This window comes from Muntiacus reevesi, chromosome 9 (genome assembly GCF_963930625.1).
Source record: "Muntiacus reevesi chromosome 9, mMunRee1.1, whole genome shotgun sequence".
NCBI classification, from domain to species: Eukaryota; Metazoa; Chordata; class Mammalia; order Artiodactyla; family Cervidae; genus Muntiacus; species Muntiacus reevesi.
The window spans coordinates 6,075,302-6,099,749 of record NC_089257.1 but is presented as its reverse complement, the minus strand read 5'-3'; the positions used below and the strand labels follow the sequence as shown (position 1 = coordinate 6,099,749).

Sequence of the window (24,448 nt, the reverse complement as noted above, 5' to 3'; positions counted from 1 at the left end):
TAGACTAATTTTTAGACATGCCAAAATATATTGAACTTGCAGGCCCTGAGGTTAGAGTTTGCCGGGGATAACATCAAAATGACCAAAAGTCAACTCCGGAAGACTTCAAATCTAATCAAAAGCCAGTCTAATCTGAGGGCACACTATACTGGATTTTTATGACCCAGTTGGGGGAAGGAGTTCTCATCACATGTTCCCAGAAGGCTGGGTCACCACAAAATGTTCCTCAGTTCTGGTTCAGATGGTCACCCATGCTGAGTTAGCTTTACCGCACACCACTGATGTTACAGTGGTCTCCCTACATTCTCAGATGGGCCAGCATCCCTCTCCAACATCCCACAGCAAGAATGGAAATCTTGGCAGCTGTCAGTTCTTCAGTCACATTTCAGTAGCTGGGAACACCAGGCCAATTTCTGTTACAGAATGCCCTGGTGAGAAACAATGCAAAAAGATGATTCCCAAAATATTTGTAGGCACCAGATGTTGTACCTAGAGCATCTGCCACCCTCAGTTAGTTCCAAGAAGAACTTATTAGCCTTCCCTGTTAAAGTCCATGCATTATTAACCTGATCGATTCTATGTCCTAAGTTTTCTTTCTCCTCTTCCTGCTCAATTCTAGTAGCTATTTTCCAATATCTCATTAGAAGAATTCACAGACACCCCTTCCAATGATCATCATTATACAAAAATCTCCAAACCAAACAAAAAGCAAATTTTTAGAGATAAATGTCATATATTTTAAAGGATTTTCTGTGTGTGTGTGTGTGTGTTTATGCACACACACCCAATTAAATATCACAGAACTGTGAAAGTTCTATTGAGTAATTTTGCTAATTAATTTGCAGCAAGAACCTGAAGTGAAAAAAAATTGAAATGAATAAGGAGATATTGTCTCCGAGTCACACCTAAAATATTCACCAATATTTGAGAGTAAATGTTCTCTTAGTGCTTCCTGGGAGCACAGTGATAAAGAATCTCCCTGGTTATGAAGGAGACAAGAGACCTGGTTGTGATCCCTGGGTCAGGAGAACCCCTGAGGTAGGACATGGCAGCTCACTCTAGGATTTTGGCCTGAAGAATTCCATGGACAGAGGAGTCTGGTGGACTGGAGTCCATAGGGGCAAAGAGTCAGACATGCCTGACAGACTGAGCACGCATACGTGTGTATTAACATAAATCTGAATCCTGTGACGGGATTGTGGACGCATCATTATGGAGATTGTACGTGGCAGTAAATTATGCTGTCATGTCCCAGAGGGACAGAGAGGCCACAAATGACACTAATGTAGGCATTTAGCTCTTCTACCTTTCAAATGCTGAATTTTACTGTGATAAATAATTTTGGCTGAAGACCAAGCATGAAACTGAACTTCACAAAGTCCCTATTTAACAATCTTCTGAAAGATACTCAAATATGAGAAATAATTGACTACACATTGAAAGGTTAGCCTTAGGTACCATGTATGTAGACAAAGAACACTTCACAAAGGGACACCATGTCTTGAATATGAAGATGGCTCTGGGCCCATGACCTGAGTGACAGGAAGTGGGAGAAGAGTGATCTTAGGAAAATGCGCTGCGTGAAAGCAGAGAGTGGGCATGAACTTACAGATGGGGAGAAAAGAAAGGGGCCTTGGTCTCCACCCCTGACTGCGCAGGGCACAAGAGACAAAGGCACCATTCAAGGTGGCTGATGTAACGTCTTCAGAGAACCTTTTATTATGTTGGGGGAATTGCAGCCTGCTACAGGAGCCATTTTCAGTAGCTTGATAGTAGGATTCAGCTCCAAAGCTTTTTTCCAAGAAACCACTGTCGCTAAAAGAAGTTGTCATTGGAGAGTTGATAAACCAAAGTGTCCATTAGTGTGGATAAAGTTTTGTCACCAAGTGTTCTGAATAATTAAAACATTGCATCATCCACGGACACCGAGGGACTGCATTGGAAGGGGGCAGTGACCACGGTTTGCCGTAACTTCAGAGAATGCACTTTTCCTGACCTGCTTCATGAGCCAAAGGCAGGAACTGGAGCCCCAGGGCATCTCTAAGTAAGGCGGATCTAAAGAATATGTCATAGTCCTTGCCTCAATGTAGCTCATGACTCCAAGCAATTACACTCTAGAGAAACAGCTGGCATTTTCATGTAGAAGTCTCTACATCAGGGTGTAAATACATTGGATTAAATTTAATAAAGGCTTTTTTTTTTTTTTTTAGAACATTTTTAAGTTCACAGTTTAGTTGAAAGGAATGTACAGGTTTCTCATATACCCTACCTGTACTCATCTGTAGGAACTTCCATTATCAACTTCTCCTAGACTTGATTGTTCCAAACAAATGATGAACTTACATTGACACATAAAAACCCAAAGTCCATAGTTTACCTTACGGTTCTCTCCTGTGGTTGTATATTTCATGAATTTGGAGAAAAGTATAATGATATACTTTTGATATACATCCATCATTATATCAATAGTGTCATAAAGAGTGTTTGCACTGCCCTAAAGATCCTCTACACTTCACCTATTCACCTCTTGCCCACCGACTCATGTTGAATTTCTGATTTATGTAATAGAATAAAGGTTATATATCTTTTTGAGTCCTTCACTCAGTGTCAGGAATCTGTCATAGGTTAAAGTCCTTGCAGACAGTGCCTGCCATTATATGGTACCAGGTACTGGGTTTACTTAGGACTCAAGGTCCTGGAAGTTAATCTATTTATAGAGCTGTTTAACAAGTCGATGGGAAAGTAAATATGATACATCACATCATTTAAACAACAGGATATATTATTCTACTTGGTTAGGGTTTTGAATCTAGGCCATATTCTGTTAAGCAAAGAACTATGATATCATGCAACACTCTAATAAAGGTCCTTCATTATAATGCCTCTTCTTCTAAATTCTAAAAGTCGTCTTTAACCGAAGTATGCATGCAGGCGTATGGAAATACTTTTATAAATATTTTCCATATTGATAGAAACATCATAAACCTCTAATCTAATTGTATAGATCACATATTTTAATGATATTTAATAAATAAGAATAAGTCTTTCTGCCTCAAAGAAATTTTCTTTCCTTCACAGGACTCTGGTCCACGTTAGTGTTGAAAAAATTGTCTTAAAAATGACAAGGAAAAAGAGGTTAAGAATTGACATTTTTAAATTGATATTGAAAGCTATGAACTCAGGTTGTTTTGAGATTATAATTTTATCCAAGGTCTTAATTGAAGCAACAACAACAAAAGAGAACATACTTTTGTTTAATTCTTTGCTAATCTTGTGAAAGTTTTCATCTCTGGTCACAAATACTCTATTTGTCTTCTTTTCTGGCACATAACTAGATTGCATCTCCTTACTCCTTATTGAAATTTATGATATTATTTTGTAAATCTTAATACTGGCACATCCTGAAACCTATCAATTACACTCTTAGGAAACATATTTTTATGTTCATAATTGCTGTTCATAGTAGTCAAATATCTATTGACTGGATATTGAATAAACACATTTTGAAATAATCCCATAATGGAGTGTGATAAGGCCATGGAAATGAATTTACAGCTAAATTCAACAAGCAAAATGAAATATAGTAGGGCTGGATAAAAAAATAAAAGCAATTCCAAGAAGTCTGCATATAGGATGTTATGTTCTGTAAAATTCAAAGCCAGGGAAAATATATATAGATAAAAATGTTTTATTTTTAGGACAAAATTAAAATGTTACTTTTAAGAAAAGGTGGACAGCAGATAGGAAAGTGTTTAAAATGTTTAATTATGGGTAATATTTTAGTTCTTGAGATGGTACTAAGTTTACTAGGATTTATTTTGTTATTACATGAATGCCAAAAAGCAGTATGGTGTAGGAAATGGCAACCCACTCCAGGATTCTTGCTTGGAAAATTCTATGGACAGAAGAGTGGCAGGCTACAGTCCACGGAGGTTGCAAAGAATCAGGCATGTCTGAGTAGATACACCTGAGCAAGCGTGCATGCACAAAAAGGCAATAATATAAAATGAATAAATGAAAGATGGTAAAATTTTTTGGAAATGGGTGAATTCTACAGCTGAAAATTTATTATAAAAATGGGTCTCTTCTATTGGTTGGATCTGCTTCCTTTTTGTTGACTTCATTTTTAATCAGGCTGTCTCCATTATGGTAAAATTAGGCAGGAGTTCCCAGTCTCCATTTTTGGTAATTCTATTAGGAATAAAGAAGATAGTGACTTTTCTCAAAAGTGAAGAAAAATTATTTTAATGAGATGTTTTCCTGAATAAGTGTCTCTTTATTAGTTATCAAAACAAATGGAAATGAATTAGAAACAGATGAGATTTCTGCTCAGTGTTCATATACATTTTAATCCTCAGACTACTTGTTGCAAATCTGTGGTTTCTTGGTGAAGGAAAGCTCTAGCACACAAAATAAAATCTTGTTTCAAGCACCCTGGTGCCTCCCCTAGATTTTAAGTACAGATAGTTTACAAGGGATAGCGAAAAAGAACAGAGGGGCCCCCTCGGATCGTAGAGAGTCAGGAGTGCGAACCGGAAGTCTCCCCTCACAGACCGGCGGCACCTGAGGTGACCTGGGGGACTCCAGCTCCTTCTCCTCCAAGGCCTCCAGCTCACACGCACGTCAAGCGGGCCGAGCCTGTCCGCCATGCTCAGCAGCGGCAGCCCCGGGAGAGGGGCCTCTCTACCCAAAGGGAAAACCAGCGGGACAGAGCCTGCCGAGTGTGCCTTGCCCAGCTCCCGAGGGGGCCCAGGGAAGCCGAGTCCTAGAAAGGGTCAGTCAGACAGGGACGCCAGAGTGTGAGGAGCATGGTGATGCGGGCCTTGGCATCAGACAGGCAGCGAAGGCTCCAGTCACGCCTCGTGGGCGAGGCCAAGGGGCCGCCCGCCTTCTCGGACCACTGGAACCAGGGAGGCAGCTGTGCCTGGCCCCTGGGAATAGAGGACATTTCACCTACCATGTCGCCGGACGATAAATCCTTCACCCGTGTCAGGCCTCGCGCGCCAGGCTCCAGCGGACGGGCAGACGCGGGTGCTGGTGCTTTGCGTCCACGCGACTCTCCCGAGGTTCCATCCCAGACTGCTGCTGGCCCTTCAGAAGGCTTAGATGTCTCCTCTGCAGGGAACAGCTTTGTCGGGATCCGTGTTGTAGCCAACTGGTCATCCAGTGGCTATTTTTACTCCGGAAAAGTCACACCAGATGTCGGAGCCGGGAAGTGTAAGCTGCTCTCTGATGATGGGCCCGAGTCTGGCGTGTTGGGCAGAGATCCTGCTGTGTGGCCCCATCCCCCTGGACACGGACGTGCCCGCCTCTCGGAGGATGGGTATCTCAGGGCAAGAACGGTAAGACGGCACAGAAGGAGTCTGGAGAGCGTCAGAGCCTTGAGAAAGAAGGCCAAAGGAAGTGGTCCAAGCGGATGGCTGTCATGCTGTCCTTGGAGCAAGGAAGCAGACTGCGAGAGCGGTGTGGCCTGGGCCCATGGGAGGCGGGAACGCCCGCACCAAGGCAGCAGGCGGCAGCTTGGACAGTGTGGTGGACGGGAAACGGGGACGGCGAGGTAATGTCAACTCCCCAGCCACCCCACCACGTCCAGCAGCAGCAGCGCCACCCCTACCCGAAAGGTCCCGGAGAGCCCTCGTGCCTCCGCGGGGGCCCCTTGGGACAAAGGAAGCTCGTCACCCCTGAAGAGGAGCGGCCCCTGCCAAGCGAGGCCGGAAATCTGCCGCTGAGAAGCCTGGTGCGGCGGGGGCAGGAGAGTTTGTGAGCCCCTGAGAGTGGCGACAACCCGGTGAGCTCTGCCCTGGAAGAGCAGAGAGGGCCTCTGCCCCTCACCAAGACCTTGTTTCTGGCCACGCCTTTCTCCTCACCATGGCCACAGCAAGCGACAAGCTGGCTAGCAGCTCCAAATTGCCAGATGGTCCTGCAGGAAGCAGCGAGGAGAGGAGGAATTTGTAGAAGCTCCCCCTTTCAACAAGCAGTACGCAGAATGCCAGCTTCGAGCAGGAGCTGGCCACATTCTTGAGGAGGTCAGTGAAGCCCAGTAACACCGCCCACCAGGGTCCCCTAACTGCGCGTCAGCGCTGTCGAACCCGGAAGTACTTCCTGTGCCCCTGGGATTCCTTCCTGGCTCCTGTCTGCGTCCATGACAGCTGCCATGCCAGCCAGCTCCAGAATTACCGCAGTTACCTGCTGCCAGCTGGGTGCAGCATGAGGGGCAAAGGAGTCTGGATTGGCACCCCCGTGAAAACCCTTTCCAGAATCTGAAGGTACCCTTGGTATCAGACCAACAGCAGAATTTCCTGGAGCTCTGGTCCGAGATCCTCATGACTGGGGTGGGGGCAGCCTCTGTGAAGCAGCACCATGCATGCGCCCATAACAAAGACATTGCTTTAGGGGTGTTTGCCGTGGAGGTGACGGTCCCCTCATGCCCAGCCTCGGTGCGGAAGTGTGCTGACGCATTGCAGCTGCCTGTGGTGGGACAAGAGTGGGTGATCCAGTGCCTCATTGTTGGGCAGAGAATTGGATTCAAGCAGCATCCAAAATATAAACACGGTTATGTTTCTCACTAAGGATACTTGGTCTCACCGGTTTTATTCCCTGCTGTTGCGGTGATTATGTCTTTACCAGGTTTTAAATGTGTCGTGTGTGCAACTGGATTCCTTGCATGGATCTTGTATATAGTTTTATTTGCTGGGCTTTTATGAAAAAATAAATGTTGAATCTCTTTGGTTGTAGTAAAAAAAAAAAAAAAAAAAGAACAAAGGAGCACCCTAGAGCACTGGGTGGAGCAGAGTAGCTTTTTTGTGATCCACTGGGTTTTTTTTTTTTTTTTTTTTTTTTTTTTTTTTTAACTAAAGTCAATCTTGTTTTCTTCCTCTCCTCTGTCACTCTTCCTGCCATCCATTTGAATTTTCCTCTTTTTCTCTGGTAAATTTGGTCAGCCCAAGGCACCTAATGCCTTCCTGAGTATAAGGAAGGGTAATTTATTTTTCTATTGGCTAAGTGGACAAACCAAAGGCTACACCTATTACAACATTGGGGATGTTAGTCATGAGAAAGGAAGGGAAACTTTAGGGAATACTACTAAATGCTAATACCTAACGTCATTATGTCTTAAAATATTCCCTTTAGAATGCAGAAAGGTTTATTTTTTCTCAGCATTCCATGAGAAGGCTGTTTTGAAAAAGGATGGAAAGATTTGACACTAATTTAGAGGGTTCTATCAGGTAAGTGAGAGATTACTTACATGATTGCACTGAGAAAGGCATCATGCATAATAATTTAACAAATTTAAAAAATATATTTCCATATGACTTTTTCCCTTGAAGAAGGAAATAGAAACTAATACAGATAATGACTGTGACATAAGCTTCTTGGAGAATGCCAGCCACTCCACATCCAAGAGACAGCTTTAAGTAGAATGCTGTATATCACAGATTAAAAGTATTACTCTTTGCATGTTTCTAAAATGATATTTTAAGAATATAACTTGTAGTTGATATGCATCCGGATTTATTTTGAAACAACGAATAACTACACCTGATGGAAGATTCAGAGGAAACATAACAAAGTGAAAGTTAATAATTGCATAATGAAGGTGAAGGGTAATGTGCCATATATGTGGGGGGAAATTTCCATCTTTCTCTAATTTAGGTTTTTGAGGGATAAAGAACCTTGGGTAGATCTGTTCACCTTCCCACAGAGAAAGGTACATTTTTCATAGAAATTAAATGAGTATAGAGATTTTCCTAAAGATAGAAGTGAAAGAGAAACAAATCAGAGAGGGTGGTATAGTTTTAGAGAGTCCTAAGGAAACCAAAGTTTTCACTGTGGCTTCTGCAATAAAACAGATTTGTCAGGTAGAAGGGCTTCTCTGGGGGCTCAGACGGTAAAGAATCTGCCTGCAATGTGGGAGACGGAGGTTCGATTCCTGGTTTGGGAAGATCCCTTGGAGGAGGGCATGGCAACTTACTCCAATTTCTTGTCTGGAGAATCCCGTGGACAGAGGAGGTTGGCAGGATACAGTCCACGGGGTCGCAAAGAGTCGGACATGACTAAAGTATTAAGCACACACAACCCCGTCAGGTAGAAGGATCAACATGACACCTCGTGCTTCACTCTCTTTTGTTCATCACCTTTTCTGTGGGTTTTTTCTTTCAGCTCATCTCTTTTAGCTCCCAACTCAACATAATATCCCTTTATTACTGTTTTGAGAAATCTAGCTGTTCTAAAATTGGCCAAACTTGTTTGAAGAGTTAAAGTACAGTAGTTAGTAGAAGATAATGCTGTTTTATCAGTGCAGTTTTGTCTCTCGATTATTACAATTCATTTTTGTGTCAGATACCTTTGAGGATCTGATTTAAGATGTCAACACTTCTGGGAAAAGTCGACATATGGTCATACAGAGAAAAGTATAGAAAAATACCCGTTGATGCTAGAAGGATAGGAAGAATATCAAGGCTGTCCTTGCATTCTTGAAGGGCCAAGGATTCATGTAAAAAGTGTAGAAAACTCACAATGATCATCTTAGGCATGCCAAAGTTCTAAAATCTTACAGGGTCAAGTGGTGCTGTTCTGAGTACAATATGTTTTACTCCGGGTTGTGGAGCTGATTAAATTATTTAAAATTTATGCAATTTTGTTTTTTCAAATATTTAAGTTGGGGACACATTTATCTGTTTACCGTACCATACATACTATACAGATGGCCACAGCAAATTAATAATGTGAATGTGTTTTTAATCAGAATAGTACTAAAACAATCAGATGATTATTACAAGAAGTAACTTCAAAGGTTCAGCTTAAAAACACTTATTAAGCATGTACAAGAGCATCGAAACATGTATATTATCTATAGTGAAACAGATCACCAGCCCAGGTTGGATGCATGAGACAAGTGCTCGGGCCTGGTGCACTGGGAGGACCCAGAGGGATTGGGTAGAGAGGGAAGTGGGAGGGGGGATCGGGATGGGGAATACATGTAAATCCATGGCTGATTCATGTCAATGTATGACAAAACCCACTACATTATTGTAAAGTAATTAGCCTCCAACTAATAAAAATAAATGACAAAAAATAAAAAAAAAAAACCTCATTAAGCATGTACATTGTGCAAGGCATCAGGTTTGAATTTGGGGACAGCAAAATCCTGAAGGCTTCAAAAACTCTATATCTATGAAAGAAGCTAAAGGAAGCTCAGACAATTTTGATTTTAAGTATAATATGTGATAGTATAAGATAAGCTGTAAAAGAAACTCTTAGAGAACTGGAGAATTTCCTTCATCTCAAAACGATTGCTGATGGCTTTCAGAAGAGATTATTTTTCTTTTTTAATTAGTTTTTTTTTTTTTTAATTGAAGGATAATTGCTTTACAAAATTGTGTTGTTTTCTGTCAAACCTCAACATGAATCAGCCATAGGTACTCTTGACAGTTGGGTCCTGAATTTCAAGACAGCATAACTAGAAATAAAATTACAGTTAAGGAAGGAAGGAGACTACTGAATACTCTATTGAGTGAATATTTGATAAAAACTCACAATTATTTGCAAGTTAATGATTAATCATGTGTATTTATGGGCTTCCCTGGTGGCTCAGATGGTAAAGAATCTGCCTGCAAGTCAGGAAACCTGGGTTTGATCATTAGGTTGGGAAGGTCCTCCAGAAAAGGGTATGACAACCCACTGCAGTATTCTTGACTGGAAAATTCCATGGACAGAGGCACCAGTTCATGGACTTGCAAAGAGTCAGCCATGACTGAGTGACTAACACACACACACATGTATTTATGATTCTTAATTTATCTTACAAGTGTATGTCCTAATGTATAAATAAAATTGTTCTAGAAATAGACAATTTCAAGAGATTGATAACATACAAAATAAAAGCCGTATACTCAAAAGAGTGGCCACAATCACAGGCCATATTTTCAAGTACAAATCCTTCATGACGGATCACTCATCCAAATGCATAAGGAAAGGATGAGTTTATTGCACTGACTGAAATCCCAAGACACAGTTCCTTGACCATTTAAGATCTTTGCCAAAGATTGCACGGTCTAAAGAGACTATTTTCTAAAATACCAGAAATATTAAATAACTTTGAAATTTTAGAGCAGGGGTTTTTATTTGCAGGAAGATAATATGTGATTCAACTACTTTGAGGAAAAGAAAATCTATTGAGGGGGAGAAAAGCAATAAACAGGGATCATTGTCTGTTTGGTTCATCAGTTTGTGCTTTGCTGGCTCGCAGCTTTCACGATGATGCACTGAAGATACGGGTGGGGCTGAGGAAGGATGCAGTGGGGGACGTTTTCCAAATTATATTTAAATCTGTCACACTCAGTTTATATATTTACCTGCAAATGGTGTTCTTTTCAGCATCATATTAGCAATAAAAACCTAGAGGAAAGATTTTGTTCTATGAAGTGAAGTCAGTGATAATATTTCTTTCCACACATGAAAAAACACTAATTTTTCATTGAAGGAAATGACGTTTCAAAGTTGAATAATCATTGATTTTGCAAAGACAGAAAGCAATTTGAATATAGGCAGTTACTGACTATCTGCTGTTCCTCTTGACTAAAGTTATAGGTTCCTCTCTCCCTTCTGAATATTTGTTCTGTTACAATAATGTGGAGATTTCGGGTACCCAGATAAAACAAATTATAGTGGGGATTACAACCATGATTAGACCCGAAAAGAGCTACCTGCTGACATCTCTTCAAAGGACCTCAGTTCTAAAATACTTAAGCAAAGCTCTTAAATTTAAACATATAAACTATTGAGTGAACACCCCTTGTAATTTACAAGTAAGTTCTGGAACTTCGCATGTTTTGAAGGGTGTTTCCAGAAATGAGAAAAAAGAAAACTGGGATTGCAAATATTTGTGATATTATCAACCATTGGAGAACATTCACTTCTCTCCATTAGTGTATGTCAAGTAGTGAATATCATAAAGTTGTTTCAAAATAAGGACATTATAATTGAAAGTGCTTTATCTTCCTCTTTTCAAGCTGTCACATGTGGAAGGGAATGCACAGTGAAGTGGATCATATTATAGAGTAATAAAAATAAACATTTCTATAAGTAAATATAACAAGCATAATATATATATATGTATATATATATATATGAATGATATATGGAGACATATTTAGGGGATGGGACTGGGCTGTAATTTTTACATTTATATTATGAACTTCCATAAGCAGTAAAATATATCCAAAATGCCAACTGATACACTCTCCAAACATGCTTCCTCCCCCCATCCCGATTAAATCAACATGGAAAGTAATTAAGTTAATAAAATGGAACTGTATTTCTTAACTTAGTATTCATTGAGCAAAATTAATGAGAATCATGTAAAATTAACAAACAGTTGCATTTGAAGAGTGCTACAGAAAAGTCTACTTTTCACAATCTTATGTGGGACTCATAATGACCCCATGAATTTGTCATTAAAAATCAAGTGTTGAAGTGACTTGTTAAGAAACCACAACTAAACTGTCCATGATGAAGAATATTTATCTCACTTAAAATAGTCCTAAAAATCACACATCACATCACAAATTAATTCTTTTCTATTTTTTGCAGATTAAGCATTTAACACTCACACCTTCCCCTCACTGATGAAATCATGCAACTGAATAATAATGTGACTGAGTTTATTCTGCTTGGGTTGACACAAGATCCTGTTAGGAAGAAAATAGTGTTTGCCACCTTCTTGATGTTCTATTTGGGGACCTTGTTGGGGACCTTTCTGATTATTGTTACCATCAAGACCAGCAGGGCACTTGGGAGTCCAATGTATTTCTTCCTTTTCCATTTATCCTTATCTGATGCCTGCTTCTCTACATGCATAGCCCCTAGGATGATTGCTCAAGCCCTTCTGAAGAATGCCACTATCTCTTTCAGTGAGTGCATGATCCAAATCTTTACATCCCATTTCTTTGGCTGCTTGGAGATCTTCATCCTTGTCCTCATGGCTGTTGACAGCTATGTGGCCATCTGTAAGCCGCTACACTACACGACCATCATGACTCATCGAGTCTGTGGTGTGCTAATGTCCCTGGCCTGGTTGGGGTCCTGTGTGCATTCATCAGCTCAGATTTTTCTAGTCTTGAGTCTGCCTTTCTGCGGTCCCAATGTAATTGATCACTACTTCTGTGACTTGCAGCCTTTGTTGAAACTTGCCTGTACAGACACCTATGTAACCAACTTCCTCTTGGTGTCCAACAGCGGGGCCATCTGTACAGAGAGTTTTCTAATGCTGGTGTTATCCTATGCCATCATCTTGCACTCTCTGAGAAACCACAGCACTGAAGGGAGGAAAAAAGTCCTCTCCACCTGTATCTCCCACATTGTCGTGGTCATCTTGTTCTTTGGTCCTTGCATATTTATATACATTCGCCCTGCAACCACCTTCTCCATGGATAAGATGATAGCTGTGTTTTATACACTTGCAACACCTTTGATCAACCCTCTGATTTATACCCTGAGGAATATAGAAGTGAAAAATGCCATGTGGAAGCTATGGAGCAAGAAGGTGGTCTCAGGTGACAAAAGATGAATGGAAGTTTCAAAGTTTTCTTCAGAGTTTGGATTGATCTTAAAGAAGCCCATAGACAATAATACCCTCTTATTGTGGAGTTAATATAACACTAACTCAGAGCGTGAAGATTACTTCCTTTAGTAAAATAGGCAATTTGACCACACATGCTAGTTAGCATTGAGTCAAATATTTGTAGAAGCACAGCATCAGGTACACACAGTCATGTAAGATCATGGTCTTAGCTATTCACTGCTGTCTCTGCCTCTCTTGTCTGTCTAATATCACTGTGGTTTTGATCTACTCTTTTCTTCCCTTGTATTGACTTCTGGATTTTTCTGTTTAACATTACACTCTATGCTTTTATCTACAGCCTGACATATTTTTGTCTCAAAGAGTTTATTTCTTAGATACTGTGATCAAATGTCTGATCATGGACTTTCAAACTTGGTTGTTCTTACTAACTCAGCAGAAATCACCAGGTTCAAATAATAATAGTACATACATATTATAAAGAGAAAATATTTTTTTTTAAAGAAAAATATTTAAGCTAGGAAACCTCTCTTCTTTTTCTTGGGTTACAGTTAAAAATTTTTTTTTGTATATTTGCCTGATTGTTCTAGAAAAGTGACAGAACATTATGAGAATATTCACCCTTTTGTAGTATATTTTACTAAGGGAGGTTCTGACTGTTGGGGTTCCTCATATTAACATTCTTTCTGTAAAAACAACAACAACAACAATAAAACCTTTTTGCTATTAAAATGATTCCTTCTATTTTGAGGGATCTATTAAGTTTTCTCTTGAATCATACCAATTATAACAGTATGTTTAAATATTAGTTTATTATGATTATAGCATAGAAGTTGCAAATTAAGGAAGATATATTTATGTGAGCTTTAAAGAAATCTGGTGCACTGGGTAGACCCAGAGGGATGGGATGGGGAGGGAGGTGGGAGGGGGTTCACGACGGGGAACACATGTAAATCCATGGCTGATTCATGTCAATGTATGGCAAAAACTGCTACAATATTGTAAAGTAATTAGCCCCCAACTAATAAAAATAAATGGAAAAAAAAAAGAAATGTGTACATGTAGTCAATGGTAGGGAATTTATAAATAAGAGTTAATTGAATAAAGAGCATTCTAACCCAGGGGAGGGTATTTAGGCTTTGAAACATAGCTATACCACATATATGAATTGTTTAAGTGAGTTTTTAACAATATAGGAAGTAGAGTATCTTAAGAAAGCCTAAGCTATTTGGATGAAAATTAAATGTATCCAGTGGAAATGGATATCATCTTTCACCATTCATTATCACTGAAGTCTCTAATTACATGGTCATTAAGAAATTTTATAATTTGTCTGATTTCTTATTTGCATTTTCATCCATACAGAAAATTCAATACGAGTATTTTTGCTTATTTGGAGCTTCTATTTCTATTTACAAGTTAATAATTTTATTATGAGCACAAAATTTGTTTTACTTTCATTGTACCCAGAAGTTTATATTCTCTATCTTGAGAAAAATATCAGTGTGGAAATGGAAACTTGTGAATTCTGCAATGAACTCTAGACCCTTTCTATACATATCTTTTTTTTTAGATTCTGAGAATTTCAAGGCTAATCTTTCAGTTTTTATTAATCACATCTGCTACAGTAAATAAGTCATCTGTGCTATGATACAGATGCTAGCTAGTTTGGTGTTGCAGAATTCTCTTAACTTTTGCTTGTCATTAAAGCTTTTGATTTCTCTGTCAAATCTAAGATCCTTGCTGGGCAAAGTAATGTTGTTTGTAGAATTTTCTCTTTCATCACTTTAAATAGATCCTATCACTCCCTTCTGGCCTGCAGAGTTTCTGCTGAAAAAACAGCTGATAGATAGCCTTATGGGGGGTTTTTGTACACTGTTTTTTTTGCTTTTCCCTTTCAGTTTTAATATTTTTTTCTTTGCATTTGCTTTTTATTACTTTGGCTAATATTGTTTTGGTGTGTTTCTCCTACAGTTTATCCTGTCTGGGAGGAACTGTCAGAGCTTCCTAGACTTGAGTGGCCATTTCCTTTCCCACATTAAAGAAGTTTTCAAGTATCATCTTTTCAAATATCTTCTCAGGCTCTTTCTTTTTTCCTTCTTCTTCCTGAGACCCCTAAAATTTGAATGTTAGTGTGTTTACTCTTGTCCAGAGTTCTCTGAGATGGTCTTCAATTTTTTTTTTCATTTTGTGTTTATTCTGCTCCTCAGTAGTCATTTCCACCATTCTATCTTCCAGCTCAATTATTCCTTTTTTAAGCCTCAGTTACTCTGCTATTGTACTTTTCATCTCAGTTATTGTGCCATTCTTCTCCACATGTTTTCCTTAGTCCTTCTATGTTTTTATTGAACATTTCTTGTATTTTCTCAATCTTTGTTTGCAATCTGTTTTTTTTTTTATAATATTGGACCATCTTTACTGTCATTAATTTTTTTTCTCATGTAGTTTAAAAAATATAAGAATATATTTTCTCTTCATATATTTGGTTTTGTAGGTTTTTACCTTGCTTCTTTGTCTGTAATATATATATTTTTCCTTGCCTCTTTTTTTTTTCCGCCTTTTTTTGATTGGGACTGTGTTCCTGTCTTACTGATTATTTGTCCCAAGGTTTCCAGCACTGGGGTTTGCAGAGAGTTGGGTAGAGCCAGGTCTTGGTGTTGAAATGTGGACCTCCAGGAGACCTCACTCGAGTTAATATTCTCCAGTCACTCAGAGGTTCCTCCCATCTGCTTGGGTGTCGACATCCCCACCACTGTCATCTAGGTTCCCTACAGTGGGGAGATGCAGACTCTGAATTCTCCTTGGCTCCACCTCAATAAGTCGATTACCTTTTGCTATTGTTCTCACTGTATGTCTTCTCTAATAAACTTTATGTGCGGGTGAGATGTGTGTATTGTGTATACTGCGGTACCCTTAGCAGCAGTTATAATGTTTGTTTGATTTGGAAACATCAATTATATTTATTGACTAGATGAATGACTTTAGAAATACATAAATAAGTTGAAAAAGTTGCGTGTTTCAGGTATACTAAGTTGCCCTTCTAAACGATCAAACCCACAGAAGCAACGGGACATGAAGATGTCACAGAATTTACCCTCCTGGGGCTCTTTACTGATGAGAATGCGGAAGTTGCCGGCTTCGTGCTGTTTTTACTTTGCTGTATTGCGATCCTCTCAGGGAATCTGCTCGTTCTTCTCACCATCAGGGGCAGGCGCCTCGGTGAACAGCCCACGTACTTTTTCTCAGCTATTTGTCCTTGATGGGGGTCTGCTCCACCTCCACGGTGGCACCCAAATCGATCACTGACTTGCTGGCCCAGCAGAAGGCCATCCCCTACACCAGCTGCATGGCCCAGATGTTCTGTGCCCACTTCTTTGGAGCCGCTGAGCTCTTCATCTTGGTGGCCATGGCCTATGACCTCTATGCCGCCATCTGCAGACCTTTTCACTGCATGGTCATCATGAACCGACAGGTGTGCTCTGTCCTTGTGATGGCTTCTGCTGTGGGAGCCTTTAGCCATTCTCATGCAAGTATTATCATTGGACTTCCTTCCTGTGGCCCCAATCAAATAGACCACTATTTCTGAGATGCATTCCCTTTGCTGAAGTTGGCCTGCATGGACACTAGACTGCGGGTGACTGCAATCATTACCACCACAGGGGGTTGTCCGTTTTGACCTTTGTTGCCTTGGTGATTTCTTACATCATCATCCTGGCCTCCCTGAGGACTGGCTCATCCGAGGGCCCCGCAAAGCCCTCCCCACCTGTGGTTCACACATCACTGTGGTCTTCATGTTCTTCTTGCCCCTCATCTTCACCTATGTCCCCACGGCTGATTCTGTCAGGAACGACAAGGCCTTTGCCCTGTTTTACACCATGATTGCCCCCATGTTCAACCCTCTCATCTCCCCCCTGAGAAACGCAGGCATGAAGAATGCCATGAGGAAAGTGTGGGGCCGAGATAAACACTCTGCGGGAAAATGAACATCTGGCTGTCCTGCCCTTTGCAGGATCTATTTTATCCACACAATCGTTAATGTTGACAAGTGCAACAGATACGGAAGGAGCGTGTGCTGTCATTCAGAGCTGCAACCCTGAAGAGTGAAGCCCCCTCAGCCACCCTCCCTCTGTCGCTTGACTGAGACTGCCCACAAGGGGAGTGGATCAGATGTCCTTCGGGTCCGTTCCAGCTCTGACTTTCGGGAACGTTCTGTCCTTTGTATTCCCTGACATGACGAGTGCATTTCAGCTCTTCTTTCAGGGAAAGTTGTGAGGACAGCATGGTTGGCTTTTCTGACCGTTTTCAGGAAACAGATAATCTTGGGTGAGACAGCTCTCATAGAGCTTTCTTAAAACACTTCCTTTTTTTTTTTTTTTTTTTTGAGGTTTCCACTGCAATAATTTCAAAAAACAATGGCAAAGGTTTTACAAGTGTTGTATAATTTTTTTACATTAACATATCCTGCATCTATAACAATGTATTGAATATAATTATCCTACTTATACTACACTTACAGAAATTGTAAGTAAAACTTAGTACCTTATTGCAAGTAGTTAAAAGTCTTGAAAAATGAGCAATTCTTTTCATTTTTATAAATGCTTTTCTATGACCATATTTATCACTTTATTTAAACAACCTTCATGAGTATATAAAACTGATGTTTCTTCTAAATGTCCAACATGGAATATCTCCCATTCTGTGAAATGTCATGAACTTAAGAAGTATATAGCTGAAGAAATGGATGCTCCTGGGATGCATTTTGTTAATCCTCACTCTCATCATGCTAATAATGTAGTTTGATGGTGTCTTCCATTAGTCAAACTAGGTAAATCTGTCTCATTTTCCCTCAGACAGGTTTTCATTCTACGGAGAAATAAGGGTGATTAGACTAACAAACATGTATAGCCAGCTGCCAACTAGGGCTTAAACTAAAATCTTTTTTGGTGTATTCAGGTGTTTCCTTAATTTAGACAAGAATCTTGGATCTTCAGGAATTTTGAAGAGAATTCTGAGGTCAGGATTCTGATCTCAGACATCTCTTAAATGTCTAAGTGACTTAGTGAAGTCGCTTGGTCGTGTCCGACTATTTGTGATCCTCCAGAGGATCTTTCCCAGCTCAGGGACTGAACTCAGATCTCCCGCATTGCAGGTGGATTCTTAACCGTTTGAGCCACCAGCTACACAGTAGGACCTTGACTGTCCATGCGTTTGATTCTTGGAATGCACAGGACTGGTTCTCTTTGTCTTATGTCATCTCAGGTTTTCCTGAAAGCTACTTTAGTTTCCCTCCCAGCCTTCAGAAAACTGGATGAAGACAGAGCAGAGTTTTCTGAAATGCCTTGTTTACAGCATTTGTGAGCCCCCAAGTGAATACTATCTGAGGCAAGATAAGATAAATTTGGAAAGTAAACAACCAGAGGAACAGGGACATTACCCTGGACAGTGGCTTGACAGTCTTTGCTTTGGATATGTTTACAAACACCTTTGGGAATATAATTACTTAGAGCTTTCAAAGACATTCATTTCTGCTTAGTTGCTTAGTTTATATTCTGTCCTTCCCAACCACATTTTCTTCAGGCATAGGTATAAAGAGATGGTACCCAGGACCTAAATGTGATTTCCTGAGGGATAAAGATACACTTCTTTCATTACTGATAATTTTAGTGAATATTTTAATCCTGCTTCCCTTGTAAACCTGTGGAAAATTTAAGATGTATTGATTTTCCAAAATATTTTACAGATATGTTTGAATTACTGGTTTTTATTCTCTGTATTTAACTTCAGATTTTTTATACAAGGAACAAATTGACAGAGTAAGTATCTGGGGGAGGAATTTTCTAGATGCATCCTAGAACTCACCTGACAGCCACTCTGGTCTGATGTCTGTGGCACTGGTTTGGGTACTGTCCCACAGCCATGTGCTAGCTTGATTCAATGCTGTATGTTTGTTTGATATAGTTTCTTTCTAAAAGCTATTACTTCTTTTGTAATGTGATAATTTAATTATTATACTAATGTCACAGCATATTTAATTTTAATCATGTATCATTAAAAGGAAAATTCTGTTTAATAACGGAATTAAAGCATTCTCGAGTTGGCAATGCATTTCATTGCGCCTCATCACCTACTTGTGTGCATTTTCCCTTGTTACTTTTAAGATAAGACCAAATTTCAGCTTGAATATCCATAAATATGAGTAATTCTCCATTTAAAGCATCTGCCATTTTAACATAGACTAGTTTCATCTAGATCAATAAAAGTTTGTAACATGCAATGTTTTAATAAAACAAGAGAAAATTTAAGTATATTCTGGGGAATGTAAGTTAAATATGAGAGGGCCTGTTCTTATGCTGACAGCATAATGAACAGCAAAGATATTTTCAAAATGAAGAAATAAGGTAATTTTGGAGAATTTTTTTCATGATGCCAGGAAAATCAGACAATTAATATGGGTTAAAATTGCCTTAAATTAACCAACCAAAATTTCAAAAATAATTGAAAGTTTTTCATCGCCATATTGTTGAAATTGATGCTTATGTGATTGCACTTGTTAAAATTATGTGGGATTTTTTCTTTTTGTTAAACTTTTATGTAGGCGTGACATTTTCTTTGACAGCTAAACAAGTTACTCAAACAAAAATGAGTGTTAAAAAGAAGTGTGTTATGAACCATATATATCACTGGGTATTTTATATTCTTCATCAAATTTCTGAATTAGGTAATAATATCTTAATTCTAAGATAAATGCGATGAGACTTTCAAGGATGTTAATCCTTTAGCCTGAGAATCACACCGGTTAGTTTAGCACTCCTCAACTTTCCTAGAACTTTGCTGTTGTTACTTGAACCATCTGTTTACTGGTTGCCTGGTATTCTTTATTTCATCCATTGTGTCTTCAGATTTTGTATAGATTTCCTTACTATCTCATGTTCAAAATGTTGTTTTATGACAATATTTTGTCCTCACCTGACTTTTCACATTTCCTTTTACCTCTGTTAACACCATTTGTTATATTATAATAACTCAGAATATAGGATATTGTTTTAATCTATTATTGATTAAATGTGTTTCTTTTAAATACATAATATTTTTTACAAGCTCAAATACTCACAAAGACACACTGGATGTTCATTAACCTGGTATTTGCATGCTGCTTTCTGCTCAGATGAGGATTCTGAATTGAGATTTCATTATTTTCATTGCTGCCCTTTGTGATACTTTCTTCCCCATTCATCTCAACGCCTGTTTAACCTCAGATTAAAAAAGAGTTAGGGTTTTGTCTGTTCTCATTTTAGTGAATTACTTTCCAATTCTTAGGAATTATTTTGACTCTATCTAGGTCTCTTCTAAAGTGAGAGTTTCAGGTTAATGAAGTTATCTCTCTCTAATTTATTTATTTATTTTTGTCTACTTATATAATACATTTCTTTAAATAAATTTTATATAAATGCTTTTATTTGACATATCAATGTTATTCCACCTCACAAACAAAAAAATCTATGCATCAATTGCAATTATGTAGAAGACATTATTCTACAATGTCTGCAACCCCTCAAAAAAAGCCTTTTAAAATGAACTGCAACTCCTTCAAAAAAACCTTTTAAATACTTTGAATTAATGCTAATTGATGAACACTGTGTGACTGATACTTTGTTCTGGTAGTTACAGAAAAACAGGTTGGAAGCTTTATAGTGAGAGTGAAAACAAAGTAGGACAATGAGAAAATTTAACCTCTGTGATATTGCAGTTTAGAATAATAGTTTAAAATAGAAATGGTGTCATACAGGTCATTTAAAATGCTCTCTGTTAACTATTTGCCATCTAAAATCATCATCGAGGCTATAAATACCATTAATAATAATTTTGTGAAGCCCTTGACTCGACAGTTTTTAAATATGAAAATCATGCACTTGCTATAAAAACATTCATTCTCTGTTTGCTTTTTTTTCTTTTAAATAGACATTTGGGGGCCTGGATATGACTGTCAAACACTGAAAGTGTGCTAGCTTTTGCAAACCCACTGTGGACCAAAAGTTCCTCATCAGTGCTTAAATTGCATCTAGAAGTGAAATGTTCTATCTTGCACTTATTTTACACTGATTAAATAGTGTCTTAAGATTATCCCTTAGTTACAAAAGATGAACATCTATAAACATTTCGTTAATTCTTTACTGCAACACATGCCACTGAGGGATAACTGGACCAAGAGTTGCTATATCATCTTTTTTATTAACAGTTGATTTTTTTTGCATGAAGTTTCCAGCAACAAACACTTGAGCAACTTCACAACATTTATTGTTCTTTACCAATATCCAAAACAAACATCAATATCAATACATATTTTTTAATTGTCTTAACACATGAAATATATATATGAGAAATGAATTAATTTGTAGATTTTTGCAATTTAAATCATAGTGTATAAATAAAATATAAATTATAATGTAAATCTTAATGTATATTTCTCAAAAATTCTTTGCCCTTTGATGTACAACAATCACATTGATTTACCATGACCCATTAACTACATTTGATCACAGAGTATGTGTACACGCTGACTTGTGTCCAACTCTTTGAGATGCTATGGGCTGTTGCCTTCCAGGCTCCTCTGTCCATGGGATTTTCCAGGCAAGAATACTGGAGTGGCTGCCATTCCCTCTTCTAGGGGATCTTCCTGACCCAGTGATCAAACCAGTGTCTCCTGCTTTGAGGCAGATTCTTTACCACTTGAGCCATCACAGAAATCTTAGGATGCCTTATTTAAGTCAATGTTCAGCAGTTCAAGCTGGGATTTTATATAAATTAGTGTTTCTTTTGGATTCATCCCAGATAATTCAGGGAATTTGGTTAGATAATTTTAAAAGAAGGAAAGTTGCCTTCATGTATGGCCACAAGAATTGGCAAAAAACCCTGTAATATTGTAAAGTAATTAGCCTCCAACTAATAAGAATAAATGGAAAAAGGATAAAAAAAATGAATTGAAAAATATACAAAAGAATATTTTCTTGCCTTCGGACAATTAGTCCTCTTTACTTTGTAAAATATTTTATTAACAACAATTAACATTTTTATTTTCAAAATAGTGTTTAAACATTTAAAACCTTTACAAGTAATTGAGTAAATCAAAATCATTTTCATTATAAATTGTTTTACAATAGATTTATAAAGTAAGTTAGATTAAACACATTTACTAAATCAATAATTAATATTAAAGTTTTATTCATGTATATGTATTTTTGGTACATTTTATACTATTGTGCTCATATTCACCCAAGCATATGTCTTCTTTTTCTCAGAAACATAAGTCATTTGTGTATAACCTACACTAAACTCAAATGGAAAACCAGAGAAACATATCAGAATTCATTCTTCTAGGACTTTCATATGACCAGAACACACAAATATTTTGCTTTGTGTTTTTCTTATTCTGTTATCTTGTCTTGTTGGTAGGAAATCTTCTGATCCTCTTCTCCATTCAATGCAGTCCTCTTTTTAACCAACCAATGTACTATTTCCTCAGCCACTTATCCCTCATAGACATCTGCTATACCTCCAGCGTGACACCCAAATTAATTGGAGATCTGCTAGTAGGGAGAAAGACTATTTCCTATGGTGATTGCATGCTACAGGTCCTTATCATTCACTTCTTTGGAGGTACTGAGATCTTTATTCTTACTGCCATGGCTTTTGACCGCTATGTTGCCATCTGCAAGCCTCTCCACTATGTGATTATCATGAACAGAACAAGATGCAATCATCTCCTCTTTGCTGCCTGGGCTGGTGGAGCCGTCCATTCCTTTCCTCAATTTTTGATGGCAACCGGCTTGCCTTTCTGTGGTCCTAATGAAATTGATCACTATTTCTGTGATATTTTTCCATTGCTAAAAATTGCATGTACTGATACCTACATCACTGGTGTGCTTGTGATTGCCTTTTCAGGAATGGTTGCCTTAGTTACATTTGCTGTCTTGTTTGTTTCTTATGGCGTTATATTATTCACCTTAAAAAATTGTTCAGCTGAAGGAAGGCACAAAGCCCTCTCTACCTGTGGGTCTCATATCACTGTGGTCATCTTATTTTTTGTACCTATTATCTTTATCTATCTTAGACCTCCCACTACTTTCCCTGAGGATAAGGTATTTGCACTATTTTACACCATCATTGCCCCCATGTTCAATCCCTTAATCTATACTCTAAGAAATGCAGAAATGAAAAATACTTTGAAAAAAATTAGTATCAAGCTTTGTTTTCAAAGGAAGCACACCTTTAAGGAACAATTTGTTCAGCAAAGAGATATTTAGAGTAGCAACTATTTTAATTTGGTTCCTGTGAGTCAACTCTCTTGGTGCCCTACAGAAAGTAGTAATAATAATACAAAGATAGAATCAATAATTCAGATCACTGTAAACAAAGTTCCTTGCTTTTCATCTAATAACATACTTTTAATACCATTTCCAATATTAATTAAGGAGTTGTATAATAAAATTATTTACCTAAATTGATAAGTAAGTGGCTAGTCATTGTATCCAGAATCAAAGCTCACTCCTGTTAAAATGAAAAGTGCAAGTCACTCAGTTGTGTCTGACTCTTTGCGACCCCATGGACTATACAATCCATAGAATTCTCCAGGCCAGAATACTGGAGTGCATAGCCTATCCCTTCTCCAGGGGATCTTCCCAACCCATGAATCAAACCGGGGTCTCCTGCATTACAGGCAGATTCTTTACCAACTGAGCTGTTAAAATGAAGGGGGAAAAATACCAAGACAAAACAAAATGAAAAGTAGTAAAAAGACAAAATGTGGCCTATGAACAGATTAACACACACACACACACACACACACACACACACGAAGAAAGCAGTTTTGCTGCACATGGATTTTTTTAGCAGCTTTACTCGTGATTACCAAATCTTGGAAGCAACCAAGATGTCCCTCAATAGGACATAAATAGATAAATAAGTTGTAGTATATCCAGACAGTGGAATACTATTCAGAGTTAAAAACAAATGAGCTATCAAACTGTGAAAACTCATTTAGGAAACTTGAATGCATATTACCAAATGAAGGAAACCAAGCTGAAAGGACTACCTGCTATATAATTTCACCTATGTGACATTCTGAGAAAGGCAAAACTATGGAGAGAGGAAAAGTATAAATGAATGTATAGGATTAGGGAAGGGAGAAGGATGAATAGGTGGAGCATCAAGGATATTTAAGGCAGTGAAATTCTTCTGCTTGTTTCTATAATTTTGAATCTTATCAATGTATAAGTCAAAACCCTCAAAATATACAGTACTTAGAGTGAACCCTAATGTAAACTATAAATTTGGAGTAATAATGATGCTTTTGAACTGTGATGTTGGAGAAGACTCTTGAGAGTCCCTTGGACTGCAAGGAGATCCAACCAGTCCATCCTGAAGGAGGTCCGTCCTGGGTGTTCATTGGAAGGACTGATGCTGAAGCTGAAACTCCAGTACTTTGGCCACATCATATGAAGAGTTGACTCATTGGAAAAGACCCTGATGCTGGGAGAGATTGGCAGCAGGAGGAGAAGGGGGCGACAGAGGATGAGATGACTGGATGGCATCATCGACTCGATGGGCATGAGTTTGAGTAAACTCTGGGAGTTGGTGATGGACAGGGAGGCCTGGCATGCTGCGATTCATGGGGTCACAAAGAGTCGGACACGACTGAGTGACTGAACTGAACTGAACAATGCATCACTGTAGGTTCCTTTGATTTTAACAAGTGTATCCCTCTGAGGGGAAGAGTGTCCCGTTGTGGGGACAGGGGGTATATGGGATCTTTGTACTTTAATCTCCGTTTAGTCATGAACCTAAAACCTCTCTAAAAACAAAGTTTTACTG

The 24,448-nt window shown here is 38.6% G+C and overlaps 1 protein-coding gene and 2 pseudogenes across 1 annotated transcript; all 3 read left to right on the top strand.

Moving 5' to 3' along the window:
* The first annotated feature begins 241 nt into the window (after positions 1 to 241).
* On the top strand, positions 242 to 6,569 carry LOC136174451 (TP53-binding protein 1-like; annotated as a pseudogene).
* Positions 6,570 to 11,869: 5,300 nt separating this feature from the next.
* Positions 11,870 to 16,563, top strand: LOC136174450 (olfactory receptor 4P4-like; annotated as a pseudogene).
* Positions 16,564 to 21,915: 5,352 nt separating this feature from the next.
* On the top strand, positions 21,916 to 22,881 carry LOC136174449 (olfactory receptor 4P4-like). Its single transcript, XM_065944644.1, has one exon. It carries the CDS (start codon positions 21,916 to 21,918, stop codon positions 22,879 to 22,881), a length of 966 nt encoding a protein of 321 aa, XP_065800716.1.
* The last annotated feature ends 1,567 nt before the right edge of the window (positions 22,882 to 24,448 follow it).